The 21764-nt window shown below is 49.6% G+C and overlaps 1 protein-coding gene across 1 annotated transcript in view; it reads left to right on the forward strand.

Moving 5' to 3' along the window:
* Nucleotides 1-21764, forward strand: part of eif4g3a (eukaryotic translation initiation factor 4 gamma, 3a) — a 74850-nt gene that overhangs the window by 37203 nt on the left and 15883 nt on the right. The window contains exons 6-22 of the mRNA XM_048254121.1: nucleotides 2129-2149; nucleotides 4227-4409; nucleotides 4798-4912; nucleotides 5130-5275; nucleotides 5695-5817; nucleotides 8235-8349; nucleotides 8880-9809; nucleotides 10394-10485; nucleotides 10839-11109; nucleotides 11929-12053; nucleotides 13674-13793; nucleotides 14184-14345; nucleotides 14570-14767; nucleotides 15876-16022; nucleotides 18060-18296; nucleotides 19424-19536; nucleotides 20052-20188. Coding sequence (XP_048110078.1) covers nucleotides 2129-2149; nucleotides 4227-4409; nucleotides 4798-4912; nucleotides 5130-5275; nucleotides 5695-5817; nucleotides 8235-8349; nucleotides 8880-9809; nucleotides 10394-10485; nucleotides 10839-11109; nucleotides 11929-12053; nucleotides 13674-13793; nucleotides 14184-14345; nucleotides 14570-14767; nucleotides 15876-16022; nucleotides 18060-18296; nucleotides 19424-19536; nucleotides 20052-20188 — 3235 coding nt within the window. The remainder of the gene's footprint in view (nucleotides 1-2128; nucleotides 2150-4226; nucleotides 4410-4797; nucleotides 4913-5129; nucleotides 5276-5694; nucleotides 5818-8234; nucleotides 8350-8879; nucleotides 9810-10393; nucleotides 10486-10838; nucleotides 11110-11928; nucleotides 12054-13673; nucleotides 13794-14183; nucleotides 14346-14569; nucleotides 14768-15875; nucleotides 16023-18059; nucleotides 18297-19423; nucleotides 19537-20051; nucleotides 20189-21764) is intronic.

Genomic DNA, 21764 nt, shown 5'->3' on the forward strand with positions numbered 1-21764 from the left:
ACTCCCTCCCCACCCACCCCCCGCCCGGTCCACTCACTGAGGGTGGGAATGCAAACTCGTTTTGCTTGGAGAGGGAAGCTGTTGGCCCCGGCTGACCTGAAGGTAGCCCTAGCGGCAGAGGCCTGGCGATGGTGCAAACACGACGACTGTAGGGCCAGCAGCGCAGAGAGCCAGAGAGAGGGGGAGGGGCAAGGAGCCAAAGGGGGGGGGTGGGGAAGAGATGTTAGCGGAAAGACTGAAACACACACACGCACGCACACACACACGCACACAAACACACACACGCACACAAACACACACACACACAAACACATGCACGCACACACACAAACACACACACACACACCAACACACACATGCACACACACACACACACACACACACTCTCACACACACTCATGTGCACACATACACACACACAGGCTACTGGGGAATGTAGGTCAGGATGCTGAGGAGAGCGGTGAGGTCACAGTGCAGCAGCAGTCAACCCAGCCCAGCCCTGCACCCACTCTCTCTCTCTCTCTTTCTTTCTTTCTTTCTTTCTTTCTTTCTTTCTCTTTCTCTCCCTTTCTTTCTTCCTCCCTTGCTCCCTCGGTCCCTTGCTCAAATCTCCCAATCTCTCTTTTGCTTTCTGCATCATTATATCCTGTCCTAGTCTTTTTTCCTTCTGATTACAAGCCCCCTCTTTACCTCTCCTCCAATTTTCTTTCTCTCTCTCACACTCTCTCTTTCACACACACACACACACACACACACACACACACACACACACACATATAGGACAGGACAGCTACACTCTTTCCATCTGGTCTGTTTCCCACCCTTTTTCTCCCTCTCTCTCTCAATCCCTCCACTTTCACTGTACCCTCCACCCACCTCCATACGGTGTGTCTCCCCCTCTCTCTCTCTCTCTCTTTCTGCCCCCCCCATCATACACATTCTCTCTCTGCATCCACCCATACAGTCTCTCTCTCCCTCTCTCTCTTTGCGCTCTCCCTCCCTCCATACACATTCTCTCTCTGCATCCACCCATACAGTCTCTCTCTCTCTCTCTCTCTCTGCATCCACCCATACAGTCTCTCTCTCTCCCTCTCTCTCTTTGCGCTCTCCCTCCCTCCATACACATTCTCTCTCTGCATCCACCCATACAGTCTCTCTCTCTCTCTCTCTCTCTTTGTGCTCTCCCTCCCTCCATACACATTCTCTCTCTGCATCCACCCATACAGTCTCTCTCTCTCTCTCTCTCTGCATCCACCCATACAGTCTCTCTCTCTCTCTCTCTCGCTCTCCCTCCCTCCATACGCCCCTACCCCACCCTGTGTCTCTCTCCACTCTGTTCATAAGTTGCTCTGCTGAGTCATTGCCAGAGGAGGAGGGCTGGAAACCCCCACAGCTGCCAAATTAACACACTGCTCATGTTGACCGTTTGTGTGTGTGTGTTTGTGTGTGTGTTTGTGTGACCGTTTGTGTGTGTATGTGTGTGTGTGTTTGCTCAGCAGTAGTCCACTGGCTTTCCATGGGCGTTTTCTGTAAGCAAGCTGCCAGTCTGTTTCACAGTGGATTCCTGTAGTGGACACTGCCCTGATTGGGTGGGGCTGGTTGGATGGCAGTGCTGTCATGCAGGCACACATTGTTCTCTGTTTGGCCTGTGGAGGGCGCCGTCTTAGTAAAAGTATTAAAAGCATATGGGGAGACAGATGTGTACTGGCACAGCAGTTTCACACAAGACGCACTTCTCTGATAACTGGTAGACATGTCAGATGTTTGGGCATGTTAATGATAAAGAGCTGTCTAATTTTAAACACAGACTGTGTGTGTGTATTGTGTGTGTGTTTTGTGTGTGTCTGTCTATGGGGGAAAGGGTGTGTATGAGTGTATGCCTATGATGTGTTTCAGTTGTATGTACTGTATGCACTGTATGCCTTCCCGTATCGGCCGATGTTTGCCGATGGTTTATTTGAATGTCGTGTGTGTCGGGACAGAACTGCCTTTGTGTGTTAATGTACGTGTGCATAGACATTTAAACGTTTTAGTATGTGCGCACTACAGACAGTGCTTGTATTTGTACCCCCCACACACTGCAAGTTTCCCATCAGCCTCTCTGTTTTTTTCTGCTTCAACACTCAAGGGAGGATTCAGGCCCATCCAGGTAACCGCACATCTCTAAGAAGTTTCTAGATGCATGGCATGAGGACAGCCCCTGACCCTTAACCCCAAGATGACCCTTGACCCCTATAATAACCTCACCTCAGGCCCCCACCCACCCACCTTGCCACCATGCATCCCCTCCGCCCAAGAACTAACCAGCTTCCAAACAGCTTGCCTTCATTTGAGCCATTCTCATTCTCATTTCTCCCAAACCTGGTTTCTCCGTTAGCTGATTCTTGTTGTCCATTTGGTTGTTATTCCGTCAGTGTTGCTTCCTCTTTTCAGGCACATTTCATTTCTACCGACTCTTTCCTCTCATTCATTCACTGGTTTGGTAGAGAGCATGTTGTCTTGATGCGTGTCCCGTATGAAACTGCATTTTAATCCTGTGAGCGTAAATATCATATGAGCGTATCTGTTTCTGTCACAGTATGTGAAGCAAATGACCGCTGTGGTGGCTTAAAGCTGACGTGTTTCTACATTCTGTCCCTAGCACACACATAGGGCTACCATGTTTATTAGCATCACTTTTGTAAATTTGCACTGCTTCATCTGTCCATGTAGAGTGTGTGTGTGTGTGTGTGTGTGTGTGTGTGTTTGTGTGTGTGTGTGTGTGTGTGTGTGTGTGCGCATTTGCTAATGTCCGATTATTTGGGCATTTTGAGCCCAGTAAACACTTGACAAAAGTCAAGAGGCTGAACTCCCAAGTTAAATACACACACACACACACACACAGAGCCACTCATCATTTAGAGATGCTAATACTGCACACAGAAAAAACACCAAGACCATATTTACAACTCAGATGTTTCACACCTACAACACACACACACATAAATACTCTGGGTTTAGTGTGTTAAGTGCACTCCAGTGGTAGTGCCTGCCTAAATTTATGCTTAATCCTAAACAGTGTTTGTGGTATGTGTTTGTTATTGACTGGGGGCATATGACTGATTTGTTTGGTGTCTTGAGGAGACAGCAGACGGTTTTGCACAGCACTCATCTAATGTGTTGCCTAGAAGCTATTTGTCAAAATACTTCAATCCAGTCTATTCAAAATCAGTGCTTACAATTCCTCACTAGAATTCACCCGTCAAACATTTTTTGTTTAACGCAATTTAGAGTTCGGTTGATCTATTTTAAGTATGTTACACAGGCATGCACACACACACACACACACACACACACACACACACACACACACACACACACACACACACACACACACATATACCCTGCTAATTCCAAAAGCATTACTATGAAGCCGTAGTGCTCGGCAGTCTGGTAACAAGGGGGAGTTTGTGTTCATACATGTGTGATCATGCTTGTGTGTGCTCGTGTGTGTGTGTGTGTGTGTGTTGGCCTTCAGTATGTGTAAGTGTCTGTGTGTGTCCTCACATAGCCAAGTGCACATCCAGATGAATGGGTGGGCATTAGGCATCTCCAAAAATCCCCTCTCATCGTCTACCTCAGGGTTTACTGTGCAGACATTTGGCAGTGCCGTCTGCAGCCTCTCCCTGGCTGGAGGGCTGAAGTCCGGCCTTTGGCCCGAGGTTCCGAAAGGCCTCTGGAACATCAGGGGCATGTTGCTAATGTCTCCAGAGGCCCAGTCCTCCACTCAGAAAAAGGAAACCCCGTTTGGACGTCAAATAAAACCATCCAATCACAGCAACGCAACACTGCTCCCTGTTTCTCAGTCTCTCACTATCAGTCTCTCTGTCTCCCGTTCTCTCTCTTTCTCTCCACGTCTCTTTGTGGCTCTCGCTTGTCTTCTCTCTCTCTCTCCCCCTTGGGCTCTCTCTGCTTCTGTGGTTCGCTCTCCTTCTCTCTTGAACCCCCACTCCTCTCTCCTGCAGGCCGTGCAGCATGGAAAATGTCAAAACAGCGCCCGCCAGCAGTGGCATTACAATGATGGAGGGTGTGACTGACTGAGTGATTGGTGTGGCGCTTCTTGGCTCTTAAGGCATTACACATGTGTAATCTTCCCTGGCTCTCTCTCTCTCTCTGTCTCTCTCTCTCTTTTTCCACCTCTACTCCTTCCTTCTTTTTTGTCATTCCCCCCCCCCCCCCTTCTGTAGTTCTTACACAGGGCTCAGATGCAGACGACGCGGCCCTCCCTGGCCAACAGTAACGCATCTCTGCGGCCGGGCTCCCAGACGGCGCCCGCGCAGGCCGTCTACCCCCCCAACCACCAGCCCATCATGATGACCATGACCATGCCCTTCGCCGCGCCACAGGCCGCACAGTACTACATCCCACAGGTGGGTCCAGCAGGGGGGCACCTCAAACAAACACTTGCAGTGTGTGTGTGTGTGTACGCGGCCAGCAAAAACAGTTTTATTTATTCGGATGACTACGCCACTCTCACATCTGGTGTAGCTCCTTCCACTGATTATAGTAAATTGATTATAGTCTGAGGTAACTGTTGCAGCATACGCTCTATGAACGTTCTGTTTCACTTGTACATCCCGTGTAGGCTGGGGTGGCCTAGTTGTTAACCCGTCTCCAAAGTCTCCAATCATCTTCATCTCTTTCTCCTCAGTGTCATTTCTTAGGTGACAATCACACACTGAATGCAACTGTGTGTGTGTGTGTGTGTGTGTGTGTGTGGTGGATTTCTGTGTGTGTCATTCATTCCTGTCTCTGCAGTACCGACACAGTAGCCCGTACGTGGCCCCTCCTCAGCAGTACTCTGTGCAGCCCCCCCCAGGTTCCGGAACCTTCTACCCAGGGCCTGGCCCAGGGGAGTACCCAGCGCCTTTTGGTAAGACACCGCACGCAGCAGGGGCAGTGCTTTCTCAGAGCTGGAATCCTACTCTCCATCACCTGGACCACTGGGCCTGTATAATCTCATTTCCTCCCTCTCTCTCTCTCTCTCTTTCTCTCTCTCTCTCTCTCTCTCTCTCCCTCTCTCTCTCTCTCTCTCTCCCTCTCTCTCTCTCTCTCTCTCTCTTCTCTTTCTCTCCCTCCCTCCACTGCAGCTACTCCTCCATATTACACAGGTCAGCCTGTGTATCCTCCATCTCCCCCAATCATAGTGCCTACACCACCACAGCAGCAGCAGCAGCAGCAGCAGCAGCAGCAGCAGCAGCAGCAACCTCTACCCGCCAAACGTGAGAAGAAGCCTGTGAGTATTTCCTCTCTTCACCTCCTACGCTCTTTTCATGTCTTTCTCTTCCTCTCCTCTGTTTCTCTCTCACCCCCCTCCTCCAGCGCTAGTTCCCATCCTCTTCATCCTAGTCCCTATGCTCACTGCACTGCTTCTTCTCATTTAGTTGGTTCCCATAACCGTCTCTTTTTAAATTAATTTAAATTCTACATTTATAACCCCATCTTTATAGAGTTATATTATTACCTAAGTACTGAAGCGTGCAGTGGTGTGTGTGTGCGTGCGTGTGTGTGCATGTGTGTATGTGTGTGCGTGCTTGCGTGCGTGTGTGTGTGTGTGTGTGTGTGTGTGTGTGTGTGTGTGTGTGTGTGTAAGGGGTGGGGGGATGGTGTAGAACTGTTTCTCTCTCTGACTGTAGGCACTTTTTGTCTGTCCAGATCCGGATCCGGGACCCCAACCAAGGCGGCAGGGACATCACCGAGGAGATCATGTCGGGGCGAACATCCACCACCCCCACACCGCCGGGTGGACGATCCTCTGCCACCCCCACACCCCCTCAGGTACACACACACCCACAACACCTTTTAGGAGAGCCTCTACCACTGTCACTACTACTTTTAAACAGACACACACATGCACACACACACACACAGACGCACAACCATCTTCAGAACTTCTTGTTGGAGTCTCCTGCACACATTCTTGTGCCTAAACTAGTATAACCTCTACCTGCAACACTTCTGTTATACCCAAAACCCCACAGGTGACACATAAACACACACACAGGCACATCCATAAATATATATACACACACACATGCATATACTTTTTTGGGAAATTAGCTCATTGGCCATCTACCCCTGTGTTAGATAAGAGTATAAATACCCTACCCATCTCCAGTCTATAACCCAGTCTGACACCCCCACCGTTAGCCTTGCATAACATAATTCACAGGAAACGGGTTACACCAGCTAGCAATTAGCTGTAGCTCCCAAAATATTTGCATGCTGTGTCTTCTGTATTAACCATGCATAGAATAGCAATGTAAAAGACCGCAATATTCTAAGCAATTCCATACTTAGCAGCACTGTCTGCCAGGTAACGCACACACAGAGTTCCTTCCTTTAAGCTCCTCCCCAGCCTGTGTGAGACTCGGTCCATGCTCTCCTAGCATTGGATTAGTCTCAGCTCAAGCTGTGCCCAACTAATCCCACTACATATGAGTGGCAGTGTGTGTGGATGTGTTTGTGTGTGTGCTGTTGTGTATGGCATGTGATGTTTGTGTGTTGTTTGATTGAGAATTCTGTGTGTGTGTGTGTGTGTGTGTGTGTGTGTGTGTGGAGGTAGCAGCTTATTCATCTTGTGTGAACTGTCTTCCTGTCGGCGTGACTGCGTGTGTGTTAGAGGGTGCATGCTCGCCTGTCTAAATGTCTCTGAACCTGCAGGGTGCCAGTGGCTCCTGATTGTGTGTGTGTGTGTGTGCGTGTGCGTGTGTGTGTGTGTGTGCGTGAGAGCGAGAGAGAGAGAGTCACACAGAGAGAGAGAGAGTGACTTAGGGTGATTAGGCTGGCACCGTGGCAGAGAGGGGAGAGTGGTGGCACATGGGGATCTTAATCCGTATCAGCGGGCATCAGATCAGCCTCACGCCAGCCTTGATGGCCACGGGACATCACACATAAGTCTCGCTCGGCCCCCCACGCGTACCCTCTCCAGTGTGCCATCTGATAATAACCATGCCCGCTGAAATGGACAGTGGGGCCCGGTCATCCACTACTGGAGTACCGAACCCTCAAGTGGACATTCTTCCCCATTTCCTGATAGCAAGTGCCTGATATTAAGGCTGTTGAATGGGGACCATTAGACAGGTCAGAATATCCATTTAAGAATAGAAAAAAGGGCTTTAGTACTTTCATTTTTCTCTCATATCACTTGCCTGACAAGATCTTTTAGTGATTTTATTGAAGCTGTGCATGCAGTCCCAGTTAGAGGGAAGAATGACCTTAGATCAGTCCTCTGTGTGGAGTTGGTTTAGTTTTAAATACATTGTGGCTCAGCTGTTTCTGGTCTGGGTTCAGTGTCACCACACATTGATGTGGTCATTTCCTGTACGCTTTAGTTAGGGTTCCCTTGGTGCTCATAAGAGACAGACTTTAAAATAAAGATGACCGCCCCGTGCATTTTTAACTTTGACTTGAAGAAAAGTAAAGCATGCAGTCCCCATCAGAGCCCACCCAAAGCTTTCTGTGTGTGTGTGTGTGGACGTGCATGCGTATACAGCAGTTATCAAACTCCGTGTTTATTATTAACGCATTCACTGTGATTTTGTTTGGGTTACTGTTTGTTCAGCAACATCCGTACTTCAGCATGGGCTGAACTGAACACAGTAGCTGCTCTTAAGCCTTTTAAGTGTGTCATTGATCGAGTGTGTTAAGTGGAGGGTTATTTGGCACGATGCCGTGTGTGTGTGTGTGTGATAGAGAGATGATTACACACACAGGCACACACACTCTCTCTCTCTGTCTCCACTCTCATCCTCCCCCTTTTTCTCATTCCTGTTTTTCTTATTATTCTCTGGCCCATCTCCTCCCTTTTTTTCTCTCTCTCTCTCTCTCTCTCTCTTGTTATTCTACACTTCTTCTTACACTCTTCCCTCTCTCCATTCACCCCTGTGTCCTACCATCTTCATTCTTCATGCTTTTGTTTGTTCTCTGAATGAATAATTGCTCCTTACTGCTTGCACTGCATCTTGTGTGTGTGTGTGTGTGTGTGTGTGTGTGTGTGTGTCTGTGTGTCTGTGTGTCTGAGTGTGTCTGTGTGTGTTTGTGCTGTGCACACACTGTACCAGTGCTTCCTGTTAATATCAATTCTATGATGTTGTGACAATTTGCTAATTGTTGAGTGTCTGTATGGTTATTTGTGTTTATAGGAGTGACTAACATATTGATGTGTGTGTGTGTGTGTGTGTCCGTGTCCTCAGCAGCCAATGAGCAGTCAGACTCCAGATCCCAGTGCCGGTCACATGGCAGCCTGCGGCCTTGACTCTTCACTGAGACAGCCCAGTCCAGCCAGCACAGACGGACAGTCCACACCAGGTCAGAGCACACACTAACACACACACATACCTTAGCACAGCACTGCATATGCAGGTGCCAAAGCGTGTACGCATGCATACACATTATGACAGTGACATACACACACATGCGCACACACACTCACATGTGCTAACATTTCACATCAGCACATGTTCCAGTATCTGCACATGGCCAGTTCAAACCCAGAAAATGCATGCACATGGACGCATATGTTCTCTCACTCACACACACACACACACATATATGTAGACACAGACATTCAGAGCCTCCCACACCTCAGACTGGAAATCTGTGGCCTTTTGTGCCTGCAGTCAGAAGTCTCCCCAGGCCCGACTCTGTCTCTGAGTCACACTGCAAAAAAAAGCGTGGGCTCCCAGAACTCCCATTTATTTAACGCCTCCTTCTGAAATACACTTTCATTTCACTCACTCTTCTCTCCATCACCACCATTGCACTTGGGCTTAATGTCTTTGTTCTTCTACTGACTGTATGTGTGTGTTTGTCTGCTGTCTGTGTGCATTTCACCACAGAAGACAAACCCAAACCAGACCCCACGCCTCCTCCTCCCACGACTCCATCTCCAATCCCAGCGCTTCCAGAAGCTTCCGTGGACCCCATTCAGAGAGAGGCGGCCAGCAGCAGCAGCAGCAGCAACAACAACAACAGCAGCAGCGAGTCCGCAAACAAGCCCCCATCCTCGTCCACCTCCTCTGCTCCCTCCCCTCCTCTCCCCACGGCCCTCACTGTTGCCCCCACTGCCCCCCCTACTGCTCCCGTGGAGCCAGTGGGGCCCAAACCCGCTCCTGTTGCCCCAGCGGCCCCTGCTCCAGCCCCGGGCCCTGAGGTGTCTGAGGAGTCTCGTCAGGAGCCGGTGGTGGCCCCGACACCTGCAGCCCCTGCCTCCTCCTTGTCGACCCCTTCGCCTCCCCCGCAGGCGGTCAACGGCCTGGCCGACTCTCCGGCGGCCTCTCCCTGCGCGGAGGTGGAACTGCGGGTGGTGGAGGAGGACGAGGTGGAGGAAGAGGTGGTGACGGCGGAGGCAGAGGTGGTGTCCGTGCAGCCAGTCGCCCCAACGCCACCCCACAGGGACGAGCCTCAGGAGCCGGCTCCCACGCCAGTGACCGCCTCTGAATCCCCGTGTCCGGCTGAAGCCCCGGTGCTCATCGCCGCGACCACCGTGACACCCTCTTCCTCATCCTCATCGTCTTCCTCCTTGTCCTCCTCTCTATCGGCCAGCTGTCCGGCGCCCACCCCCTCTGTCCTGGCTCCTCCGCCCGGCCTGCCCCCTCTGGTGCCCCCGCCGGCCCTCGAGGAGACCCAGGGCAGCGAGGCGGCAGTGGTGGTGCCGGACGTCACCGACGCGCCGGCTGCCCACAAGCCAGACGCCTCGGCGACGCTCGCGCCAGCGGCCACCGAGGACGCCCACAAGCAGAGCAACTCAAGGAAGACCTCAGCCACAGGTTGGTTCCACAGCCACATGTTCTATCTTAGTGCCCCTAGAACCAGAACACTGTAGACTGTAGAGCACACTGGAATACTACACAAGAACACACACGCACTTGTAGTAAGAGTTGAGCAGGTGTTCCCACATGAAATAGTTGTGTTATTGTTAGTGTAATATTACATATAAATATGTCTTCCACTGTACTCTGTGCTTCGTAGAGGTCCGTGATGTGAGTGACTTTTGGTACAGTTAGTTCCCAAACAGCACCCAGAGATACAGCTTCTCTCAGTGTGTGTGTGTGTGTGTGTGTGTGTGTGAGGGTCCAGCTGTTCCTGCTGTTCCACACTGTCCTGTCTCATTTTGCTCTGTGTGTCCTCCTGGACAATGGTGCTCTGATTCAGAGCTGCCAGCCCAGCTGATGTCACTTAACCCTGAGCGGGAGGAGGCAAACCGGCCACAAGTCACGGGCGCTGGGGAAAAGTGTGGGGGAAGGGTTGGGATTGTGTGTTCTAATGAAAAACCAATCTGTGTGTGTGTGTGTGTGTGTGTGTGTGTGTGTGTGTGTGTGTTTGTGTTTGTGTTTGTGTTTGTGTTACCCAGCCCCTGTCCAATCTACAACTCCTGCACCAAAGAGCTGGAAGAAGCCAAATGAAGGGAGTCACATGGGAGAGGCTCCATCAGAGGAGAAAGAGGTATGAGGGAGAAGTGTGTGTGTGTGTGTGTGTGGTTGGTTGTGTAGATTATTTTGACAGTGCAAATTGGTCAGGAGTGTGCTAGTGTTTTGTATGTAGGTTTGATGTGTGTTTGAGTGTGTGTGTTTGATTGTGCTCATGTTCATGTCTAGTTAGTGGTGTGTGTGTGTGTCCTGAGCTCTGGACTCCAGTCCTCAACACTAGCGGCATTTTTAACCATTTCCACATGTGCTGCGGTGCGTCCCTGCGCTAACAGCGCTAGCCCTCAGTAAACACAGTCCTGCATCCTGTCATCCATCACCATCAGCTCCTCACCTCCTTCTGGCTTTCTCTCCTCTCCTCCTCCTCTCCAGGAGGGCCCCGTCAGAGAGCCCGCTCCCCCAGCGAGGGCCCCCCAGCTGGGCCCAGAGAGCCGCGGCAGCCCCCCTCCGGCCTCCGCGGACCCTCAGGACCTCCGGGAGTCCCGGCCGCCACCGATGCCCGAGGAGAACGGCCAGCCCGAGCCGGAGCCCATGAGGAACGGGGCGGCGCACGTCTCCGAGACGGAGAGCAGCGACGGTGGCGTCGCCCCCGGCGACCAGAACGCCGGCTCCCCCGCCGCACCTGCCTACCTCTTCCAAGAAGGTGAGAAAGCGAGTCGAGGCGCCACCCCAGATGCACCATGGGAGATTTGATTCCACCGCTGGCTTGTGAGCGATGGACAGGTGTAATTACTGTTGAAGAGGAGCCACATACTGTGTGTTTGTACAGCACAGCTTCAAGACTGGGCCCGTAGGAGAAAGTGCAACAGGGGGCTAACCCCCCCCCACTGAGCAACACTATGTGCCAACAACACTAAACACTCATCTTGTCACGCACGCTCTGTGAAGAAATGTGAAGTGTAAGCTAGTTGTGGCACATGACATGCAGTTACATGCATCCAGTTAGTTTTTAACACTTCCTCAGCAAGGAGCTTTATTCAGTTCAATTCAGTTTAAAAACACTTTCTTTGTCCCCAAGGTGCAATTTACAAGGTGTAAGAGTTTTGCAATTATATAACATATACTTTTGTATACAAATACATAAATATGCATTACTACACTCTAAAGTGCAGACATAAACACGTTACTCTAAGAGCCGACTGCTTGAATACACGAGCAGTGGCCAAGGAATACAAAAGTGACGCAATGTTAGTATGTATGTAAATATGTTATGGAAGTCATAGGCCTCAATGCTAGAGCACTGATCAACACCACTTTAGATGGCTGTCCTGGATCAAGCTTTACATATTCCATTATGAAGTTTTGTTAGCTGGCTGCATATGCAACAGGGCTGACTTGATATGATTTAACAGTGCGTTCTGCTGTGATTGGACCAAGCTGTGCTGACCTCTAACCTTTTGTTCCCACGTGTGTGTGTGTGTGTGTGTGTGTGTGTGTGTGTGTGTGTGTGTGTGTGGTACAGAGCTGGTGCAGGCTAATGGTAAGAGGCAGTACAACCGGGACTTCCTGCTGGGGTTCCAGTTCATGCCGGCCTGCGTGCAGAAGCCTGAGGGCCTCCCACAGATCAGCGATGTGGTGCTGGACAAGGTACACACACGAGCACACACACACACTTTCACATTACATACCATAACACACACACGCACACACACACACACTTTCATATTACATACCCACATCACACACACACACACAGACATGCACGTACACACCACGTCTATTCTAACAGAGGCACCACATCACTCACACACACACTACATCAAATTTTCGCACACATACCACATCACACACACACACGCACACAGTGGTCATTGTTCAAAACCTGTCATATACCTGCATGTTGCTTAAAAACACACGAGCTCATCGCGCACACTCTCATCACACATAACAAACATATACCAAGTCCTGATTACAGTCTGACATAGATGAGCAGCATGTTAAAACCTTCACACACACACACACACACACACACACACACACACACACACACACACTGATTTCCTTGGTCAAAGCCATTCAGGGAAACACAGCGTCAGTTGTTCTCCTCTCCTCTAAAGCTAGCTCCCCGCTCTGGTTCCAGCCAGGAGAGCAGTTGTAAAGAGCCGCCCTGATAAGATTGTTAAATGATTAGAAGACTGTTCGGCTTGTCCATGTCTTATCCAGCTAAACATCCACATCTCTACTCTACTCTACTCGCCCCCCCTTTCTCTCTCTCTCTCTCTCTCTCTCTGTCTAGTTCTTCCACTCTCTCCCTCTCTCCCAACACATAAAGGTCCTGTTTTCATTAAAATTGCAGTGGTGTTATGTCAGAGTTGGCAGAGGGGGATAATTCACCCCTCAAACGAAGAGCTTGAAACAAACGGCCAGGCTGCGTGCGGTGTGTGTTAAGGGAATGGGGGTGGCGGTGGGCTTTTGGTGTGTGTGCTCCCTTGCAGGTTCCTAGCTTGACTTCTCTCAGAGCACATGTGGCCAAGGCTCCTGAGCTGAGTTGGACTCTACCAGAGGTGTGGGTGGGCCTGCTCTGCTCTCCCCCCCCCCCTCTCTCTCTTCCTCCCTCTCTCTCTCCTGTCACACTGACTCTCTCACTCTGGCCCTCTCTCCCCCCAATATACTTGTCTCACTCCATCAACCTCTCTTCACTCTGTTTCACTCTCTCTCTCTCTCTCTCTCTCTCTCTCTCTTTCTTTCCCTCTTTCACGCTTACAGTCTTTCTCTCGTTTTCTCTCTTTCTCACTCTCTGGCTTTCTCACTCTTTCTCCCTCTCTAACATTCTCTCTCTCTCTCTCTCAATCTCTCTCTCTCTCTCTCTCTCTCTCCCACATCACACTTTATTTGTCTGTTTCTGTCTGCCTGAATCTTCGTTATGTCTCACATGCCCTTTTCCTTCCGGGTGTGGTCGTCAAGATTGATGGGGTTGGCTTTGCCCAATCTGGTGTTGATACAGATTGTTGATTGACTGATTGAGACAGAGAGCCTGAGAGAAAGAGGGTGGACTTCCTCTCAGCTCTGGGATCATCGGTGTGGCTCAGGGGTAGTATGGAGAGCAGAGAGGAGCGGAGCGGAGGGGGGGGAGGGGTGGAGAGCTCTCTGCGCCGTTCTCATTCATCTGCCGGCGGTGGATTGGTGCTCGCCCCCTCCCCCTGCTGGAAATGAGTGGTATTGCAGTGCTGATGCAAGGACCCTGTGCTGATTCTCCCTCCCCCCCAGATAAACCAGAACAAGCTGCCCAGCCGAGCGCCAGACCCCAGGGTCATCTCCAGGGGCCCCGACTTCACCCCCGCCTTCGCCGACTTCGGACGACCTATCACGGGTGGCAGAGGTGCTCCGGTGAGTCCATAGAGCATTTACATCCAAACACACACACACACACACACACACACACACACGCCCACCCACCAGTGCACTCTCATGCTGACATTTCCCCTTCAGAAATGCGCCCACATATTGACGTGAATGTGTAGGCACATACTGCTATACTAGTGCCACAGCACTAAACACATACTCCTGCGGTTGGGACTAATTAGAGGTGAGCGTGTTCAGTTCTAAACTTGCTGAGGTAAAAAAAGAAGCCCTGAAGAGTGTCCTGGGACCATAATTTAGGTCTCAAAGCAACGGCTGGGCTAACACAGGCTGCCGGTTGAAAGAGAGTGTGACCGCTAAATGGATCACTAAGGCTCTTGCTGTCTTCCTTGTCCCCATTTGTCCCCCCTCAACCAGTTGCTGGGTGTCTGCCCACGCCGGCCACAGCCCCGTAAGATCATCACCCACATCTCGGTCAACGACGACGTCCAGCTGAAGAAGGCGGAGAATGCCTGGAAGCCTGGCATGAAGAGGGAGATGCCCGCTGCCAGCAACGACCCCGACACCGTTAAGACACAGGTGAGATGCCAACGCAGTGAGTGTGAGTGTGTGTGTGTGTGTGTGTGTGTGTGTGTGTGTGTGTTTGGTGGGGTGATGTGTCTGTTTAGGTCTTTGCATAGCTTTATGCCACAGACTTGTACACATACGTGTTACTCACGTATGAACTAAGTTTCACCCTCTCTGATGGCGTGGGGGAACGAAGTTGAACTAAGAACTAAGCTGTGTGTCCTCATTTCCCTCAGGAGCTCTTCCGTAAGGTGCGCAGCATCCTAAACAAGTTGACGCCGCAGATGTTCAACCAGCTGATGAAGCAAGTGAGCGAGCTGACCATCGACACGGAGGAGCGCCTCAAAGGCGTCATCGACCTCGTCTTCGAGAAGGCAATCGACGAGCCCAGTTTCTCCGTGGCCTACGCCAACATGTGCCGCTGCCTGGCAACGGTAGGTCACATGGCTCACTTAGCACAGGGATGTGTAAAGAACACCACCATTAGTTAAGTGCCTGAACAAATACAAGCTCCAGTGTGCTTGGCCTTCAGCAAGGGTGTTTTGACCATTCTCTCACACTACTTTCATCAACATATGACAGATTCTAAAATTCCATCTTATGGAATTCAATGGACCCAAATATTCTTCTTTAGAACGTTCTAACCACACAGGGTCTGGCCGTACCTGTTGAAGGGCTAGATGTATTGTGTAGTCAACCGGCGTCTCTTAACAGCATGGCACACATGAGATGGTGTCTGGCAACGGACGCTGCTCGCATCCTTCTGATCCCGTTGTTGCTGATTGCCTAAGAAATCCCCTGTGTTATTCCCAGAGGCCCCGTTGAGGCCCCTAATAGCCCAGTGGCCATTCAGTCACTGGTCGTTCATTAACTAAATGGCTGTGTGGCACAAAGGCCCCCCCTCCTTTCCTCTACCTGCCTGTGTGGCGCTGCCCCTAAAGGCTCTCAGATGTCGGCCAGTGCTCGGCTCCAACGGTGCTAAGTGTTTGCTTTTGTGACTAGACCTCTCCCGTTTGTGTACTCGGCCAGCTGGGTGTCTTTGGATTGCCTTGTTCTGTTGATCTCTACATCTTTCTCTCTCTCTTTCTCTCTCTCTATCTTTCTCTGTTTCTCTCTCTCGTTTTTCCCCCCTGTCTTTCTCTGTTCCGCTGTCTATCAGTCTACCTCTCTATCTATCTCTCTCTCTATTTCTCTATCTCTCACTCTGTTTCTCTCTCGTTTTTTCTCTCTGTTTTTCTCTCTCCTCCTCTCTCTATCAATCTCTATCAATTCTCTTTCTCTCTATCTCTCTCTCTCTCTTTCTCTCCTACTCCCTCTTTCTTTATAGCTCACTCTTTAAACCACTTCCATGGTAATGTTGCGTTTTGTCTAGATGCTATCTTAAAACTTTCCCATAACAGACGTCATCAAATAATGGTTCAATGAAACAAAGCACAAAGCACACCCTGACACACACACGCACGCACACACACACACACACAGACACACAACTTCACAGAAACACTTTTCTAACCTTCTCTTTGCCCTCTCTTGCACATGCAGCTGAAGGTGCCCATGACTGACAAGCCCAACACCACAGTGAACTTCCGCAAGCTGCTGCTAAACCGCTGCCAGAAAGAGTTTGAGCGGGACAAGGTGGACGACGTGGTGTTCGAGCGCAAGCAGAAGGAGCTGGACTCAGCCACATCGGTAGAACTTCGCTCTCTCTTCACTGTCCACTCAGCTTGACGCAACTCATCTGTATGCTAAAATTGCCCATAACAGACACGCCGATGGTGTTACCTGACCCCTGATTTCCACCTAGTCCACCATGTTCCGGCTGCAGCACAGTCGCTGATCTCTGCCTCTATAAGGGTTCCCACGGGTCATGAAATTTCTGGAATATCATGGAATTTTGGAAAGTCTATTCCAGACATGGAAAGTCAGGGAATTTGATCATTTTTGGGATTTTGTTGTAGCAGTTTACAATTTACTTTCCAAAATACATTGATACAAATATTTCCACACAGAATTGGTGTATATCTGGTTATTAGCTGTACTGCTTGCTTGAGTAGCCCAACTTTGTTTATTCTATGCCCATTTATTCATCTCCCGCTCTAAAAAAGTAAAAGATTCTTGAATGCTACGCAGATGCTCTGAAATCATTGGTAGATATATTGTACCATTCATTATATTGTACCGGTAAGGCCATCCTTAAAAATATTTTCGTTTGCCGTAACCCGACCGACCCTGTCAATTTAGAACCGACCCAAATATTTATTTTTTTCCCCTTTTAGTCCGACCGACTTGCCGGTTGGAAACTTGCGTTAATACCGACCGATTGTGTTTTTTACTCTAAACAACCAATACAAATGCAATAAAAATAATATTTCTTTTAGTAGGCCCAAGTATTGTGAATATAAATTCCCTACATGCAAGCGTGGCTCACTTAAAAAAAAAATGCGGGTTTCGCATGTCACACTATAACCCTCAAACGTTTCATTCACACAAACTGATAAGCGGCTTTTACTTGGCACGAAGTTCTGGAAGAACTGTGGCCAGATCTTTCTCATCCCTTCTCCCCTAGTCTAGCGGTGACCGTGTGAAGGAGTATTGAAATTGGTTGTGGTCTATTCAGCATTTCTCAAAATATGGGTCCATAACATGGAGACTGCTGGTCAGCGGAGTAGTGGAGTGGAATTAAGGCCGGTGCTTCATCTGATAATTTGCTGCGCAGTTGATCAAAAACCAGCGGATCGGCGAAAAAAAGAAAACAAGCGTTTCTGCTATCGATGTCATTAAACATGGAGCCCTACAATTAAGTGGTGGTATGGGCCTGAAGGCCGCGGGTTGAAGACCCAGTCAGTTCACGTCGCGATATGCACATTTGGTGTAAATTCATTCCTCACGTAATCACCATGACCAAAATTGTACTTTTTTTTTTACTTTGAATCTTGAAAAAAAAAAATATTGACCTACCTACCGACCCATTTTTAATTTTTTTTTTGGCTGTTACTGCAAACAAAAATATTTTTAAGGATGGCCTAAGTCATGGAAATTATTTTTCAGTTTGTCAGGGAAAGTCAGGTAAAAGTCATGGAATTTAACATTTGGTTTAGAGTGGGAACCCTGCTCTATAGTTGGTACCGGTACTTGGTGTTCCGCCAGCTGCGGCATGAACATATTAGAGCTGTTTGAAAAGCGTCTCTCTGCTCTTCATTGAATGTGTGTCTAGTCTGTTTCTGACGGGTGCAGCTTCTAAACGGAATGATTGTAAGGTGCGTTCAAATTCGCCAGTGGCTACGTTCAGTGGCTACGTTCGTGAAAAACATGTTTTCTCTGAACAGTTAATTTTGAAGGATTTTGTGTAAATGTTCCAAATGTTCCACAGTAACTCTTCGTCCAGCTTCTCTGTATGTTCACAAGGAACTATGTACTCAAACTGTTTGCGAGTGTTCGCAAACATTCATGTAAAACTAGGCAAACAGAAAACTGTTAGCAAACATTCGGGCTATGTTTGCGAATTTGAAGGCACCTCTAGTGTTTCTAAGTTCATCAGTTGATTGTGAAATGTGAGATGAGCAGAATGAAGTTGGAGTAACCACTGAACCCAACTATCTTTTTCCTCCTATCTTCTCCTTTTCCACCCTATTCTTCCTCTTGTTTCTCTCTCTCTCTCTCTCTCTCTCCCTCCCTCTATCTCTCTCTCTCTGTCCCCACCTCCTCTCCTGCGCTCCTCCACTGCAGTCCACTGAGCGTGAGCGTCTGCAGGAGGAGCTGGAGGAGGCCAAGGACAAGGCACGGCGGCGCTCCATCGGCAACATCCGCTTCATCGGCGAGCTCTTCAAGCTGAAGATGCTGACTGAGGCCATCATGCACGACTGTGTGGTCAAGCTGCTCAAGAACCACGACGAGGAGAGCCTGGAGTGCCTGTGCCGCCTGCTCACCACCATTGGCAAGGACCTGGACTTCGAGAAGGCCAAGGTAGGGATGGTGCGTGTGTGTGTGTGTTTGTGTGGGTGTGTGTTGGTGTGTAGTTTTCTTCTTTGTGTGTTGTAGTGTGTGTGCTAGTGTGTGGTTTTGTTTTGTGTGTGGGTATGTGTGTATGTGAGTGTGTGTGTGTGTGTGTGTGTGTGTCCTTTACTGAGACAATGAGACGGAAAAGAGTCTTTCAGAGAGAAATGGAGTATGGAGAGAATGAGGGAAGAAGTGATCAATACCCAGTGCAGACGCAGAGTGCAGAGAGAGGGGGGCCAGGGAGAGATGTTTATATAGCATGAGGTGGAGAGGAGAGGGATGGACCAAAATAGACTTGTACTGAGGTGTGTGGGTGCGGAGGAGAGGTGGAAAGAAGAGACTGAGCAACTCACCTCGCTGTTATGAACACAGGACCACAAGAGGGCGAATTAATGACATGCCCCACAGCCACACACATACACACACACACACACACACACACACACACACACACACACTCCGACTCACTCACTGAAAAACAAATCCCAACTCTGAGTGATGGAGGGGGAAGTGGTGGGAGAGAAGAAAGAGGTGTGTGTGTGTGTGAGATTGTGTGTGTCTGCATGTGTAATACTCCAGATGATCTATTGGGAAAGACAATGTGGCATTAGATGGTTTTCATGTATCTTGCAAAAACTTTGTTTAGAGAGCGTTTTCATCCAAGACGGGCAACCGTCCCTGAGCATCCTAAATCTGTTTTATTCCTCCTGTTCCCTCATTTGTCTCCTCCTGTTTCTCCTTTGTGTCACCCTTTATTACGCTCATAAATGTTTTACGTTAATGTTCTTCAATGAGACTTCGTGCTGGCAGCTCACATTAATCATTGCAACTCTGCCTCCACATCCAAAGACAGAGAGTCAAAACTGGAGTGAGTGAGGGAAGACGTACTGCACTTAGGGGATGAAAGCAAGCACTTGAGCATCGTCTGCAGCACGCAAATAACAGCCAAAGATTCTGGAATTAGTCCTCTGTTTAGTCCTCTGCTTCCTGAAGGGGAATAACGGAGAGAGTGAAGGAGCCTTTGGATTTGGGATGGAAAGAAGGGGGGGAATTTTCATTTTTTCTTCTTTTTTTTTTCATTTCTTCTTCTCCAGCCTCGCATGGACCAGTACTTCAACCAGATGGAGAAGATTGTGAAGGAGAGAAAGACGTCGTCACGGATACGCTTCATGCTGCAGGACATCATTGACCTCCGGCTGGTGGGTTGACCTCTTTGTCCTCACCTTGGAGTGAATGTAATGAGGCTGAACTGGTGGCTTCCTGTATTTCATGTCTGGCTTTACAGTACAGGCCCACCTAAGGAGCACGTCCTGTGTAACATACATACATACATTAAAAGCTTAAACTGTTTACCATGTTGTTAGTCGCTTTGGCTAAAAATGGGTCAGCCAAATGTATTGTAACGTAATATACATTTATTCATTTAGCAGATTCCATTATAAACATCAACTCACTGTACAGTCCAGAAATGTGCTTTTCCATTATGTTTTTATATGTGCACACTATGGATATTAAAGCCATGTTGCTAGTGTTGGTTAACTCCCAGCGTGCACACACACACACACACACACACACACACACACACACACACACACACACATACATGTACACACACATAATGTTAGAGCTGACATGACGTATGCCCGTGATCAGGTTTTGCTTTGCTGCGTTTTCTCTGTGCTTGTGTTGACTGACCTTATTATTATTGGGGATTAACTAACTGGGTGGCCGGCGGCCCGGGCCCGACCAGGGCCCCAAGACCATCGAGCAGATCCACAAGGAGGCCAAGATCGAGGAGCAGGAGGAGCAGCGCAAGGTGCACCAGCAGCTCCTCAACAAGGACAGCAAGAGGAGGCCAGGTCAGTAGGGGCAGCAGCAGCCGGCCAGTAACGGTGCTCTCACACGCTGGCACTGAATGCGCTGACAGAGACGCTTCTCATTCACTTTACATGGGCTTACGTCATCCGTTGCCCAAGCGTACTGTGGTTGTGGTATGTGATGTCGCTTTGCTCCTGTCACCTCTGTCAGAATGTACTGCACTACTCAACTGCACCAGCACGGAGCAATGTATATGCCAGCCAATCAAATTGTGGTTGTGTGCAAATGCGCAAAAGCGTCTTTCAACATCTTTTCAAAAACAACACACAGAGTTCGGTATATGGTCCGAGACAGCCGTATTTGGATATAATGCTTGGATTTTGTAAAACTTAGCAAGAAAATGTACATTCTTAAAAAAGCTCTTATTGTAACCCCAAAACACGTCTGAAATGTGTGAGCCAACTATTTAACATCAACAAGTTAGCAAGCTAACTACCCTCCACTGCCAGCTAACAGCAGTGACTGGTTGTTGACTCGCTTCAACGCATACACATCATAAACTGTGTAGTACACCCCGAACGTCGGCAAAACCCAACAGAGAGCGTTGACGTACACCACACAGCACCACACAGCACCACATAATACCACTCAATACCGCACCACACAGCACCACTCAAAACCACACAGCACCACTCAACACCACACCACACAGCACCACACAGCACCACATAATACCACTCAATACCGCACCACACAGCACCACTCAAAACCACACAGCACCACTCAACACCACACCACACAGCACCACATAATACCACTCAATACCGCACCACACAGCACCACTCCAACACCACAGCACCACTCAACACCACACCACACAGCACCACACAGCACCACATAATACCACTCAATACCGCACCACACAGCACCACTCAAAACCACACAGCACCACTCAACACCACACCACACAGCACCACTCAACACCGCACCACACAGCACCACTCAACACCACACCACGCAGCACCACATAATACCACTCAACACCGCACCACACAGCACCACTCAACACCACACCACGCAGCACCACTCAACACCGCACCACACAGCACCACTCAAAACCACACAGCACCACTCAACACCACACCACGCAGCACCACTCCAGCACTACACCCGCGGCGCCACTCAGCACCCACCCGCGGCACCACTCAAAACCACACAGCACCACTCAACACCACACCACGCAGCACCACTCAACACCACACCACGCAGCACCACTCAAAACCACACAGCACCACTCAACACCACACCACGCAGCACCACTCAACACCACACCACGCAGCACCACTCAACACCACACCACGCAGCACCACTCAACACCGCACCACACAGCACCACTCAAAACCACACAGCACCACTCAACACCACACCACGCAGCACCACTCAACACCACACCGCACCACTCAAAACCACACAGCACCACTCAACACCACACCACGCAGCACCACTCAACACCACACCACGCAGCACCACTCAAAACCACACAGCACCACTCCAACACCCACACCGCGCTGGCACCACTCCAACACCACACCCGCGCCAGCACCACTCCAACACCAC

The sequence above is a fragment of the Alosa alosa genome, chromosome 10, assembly GCF_017589495.1.
Source record: "Alosa alosa isolate M-15738 ecotype Scorff River chromosome 10, AALO_Geno_1.1, whole genome shotgun sequence".
NCBI classification, from domain to species: domain Eukaryota; kingdom Metazoa; phylum Chordata; class Actinopteri; order Clupeiformes; family Clupeidae; genus Alosa; species Alosa alosa.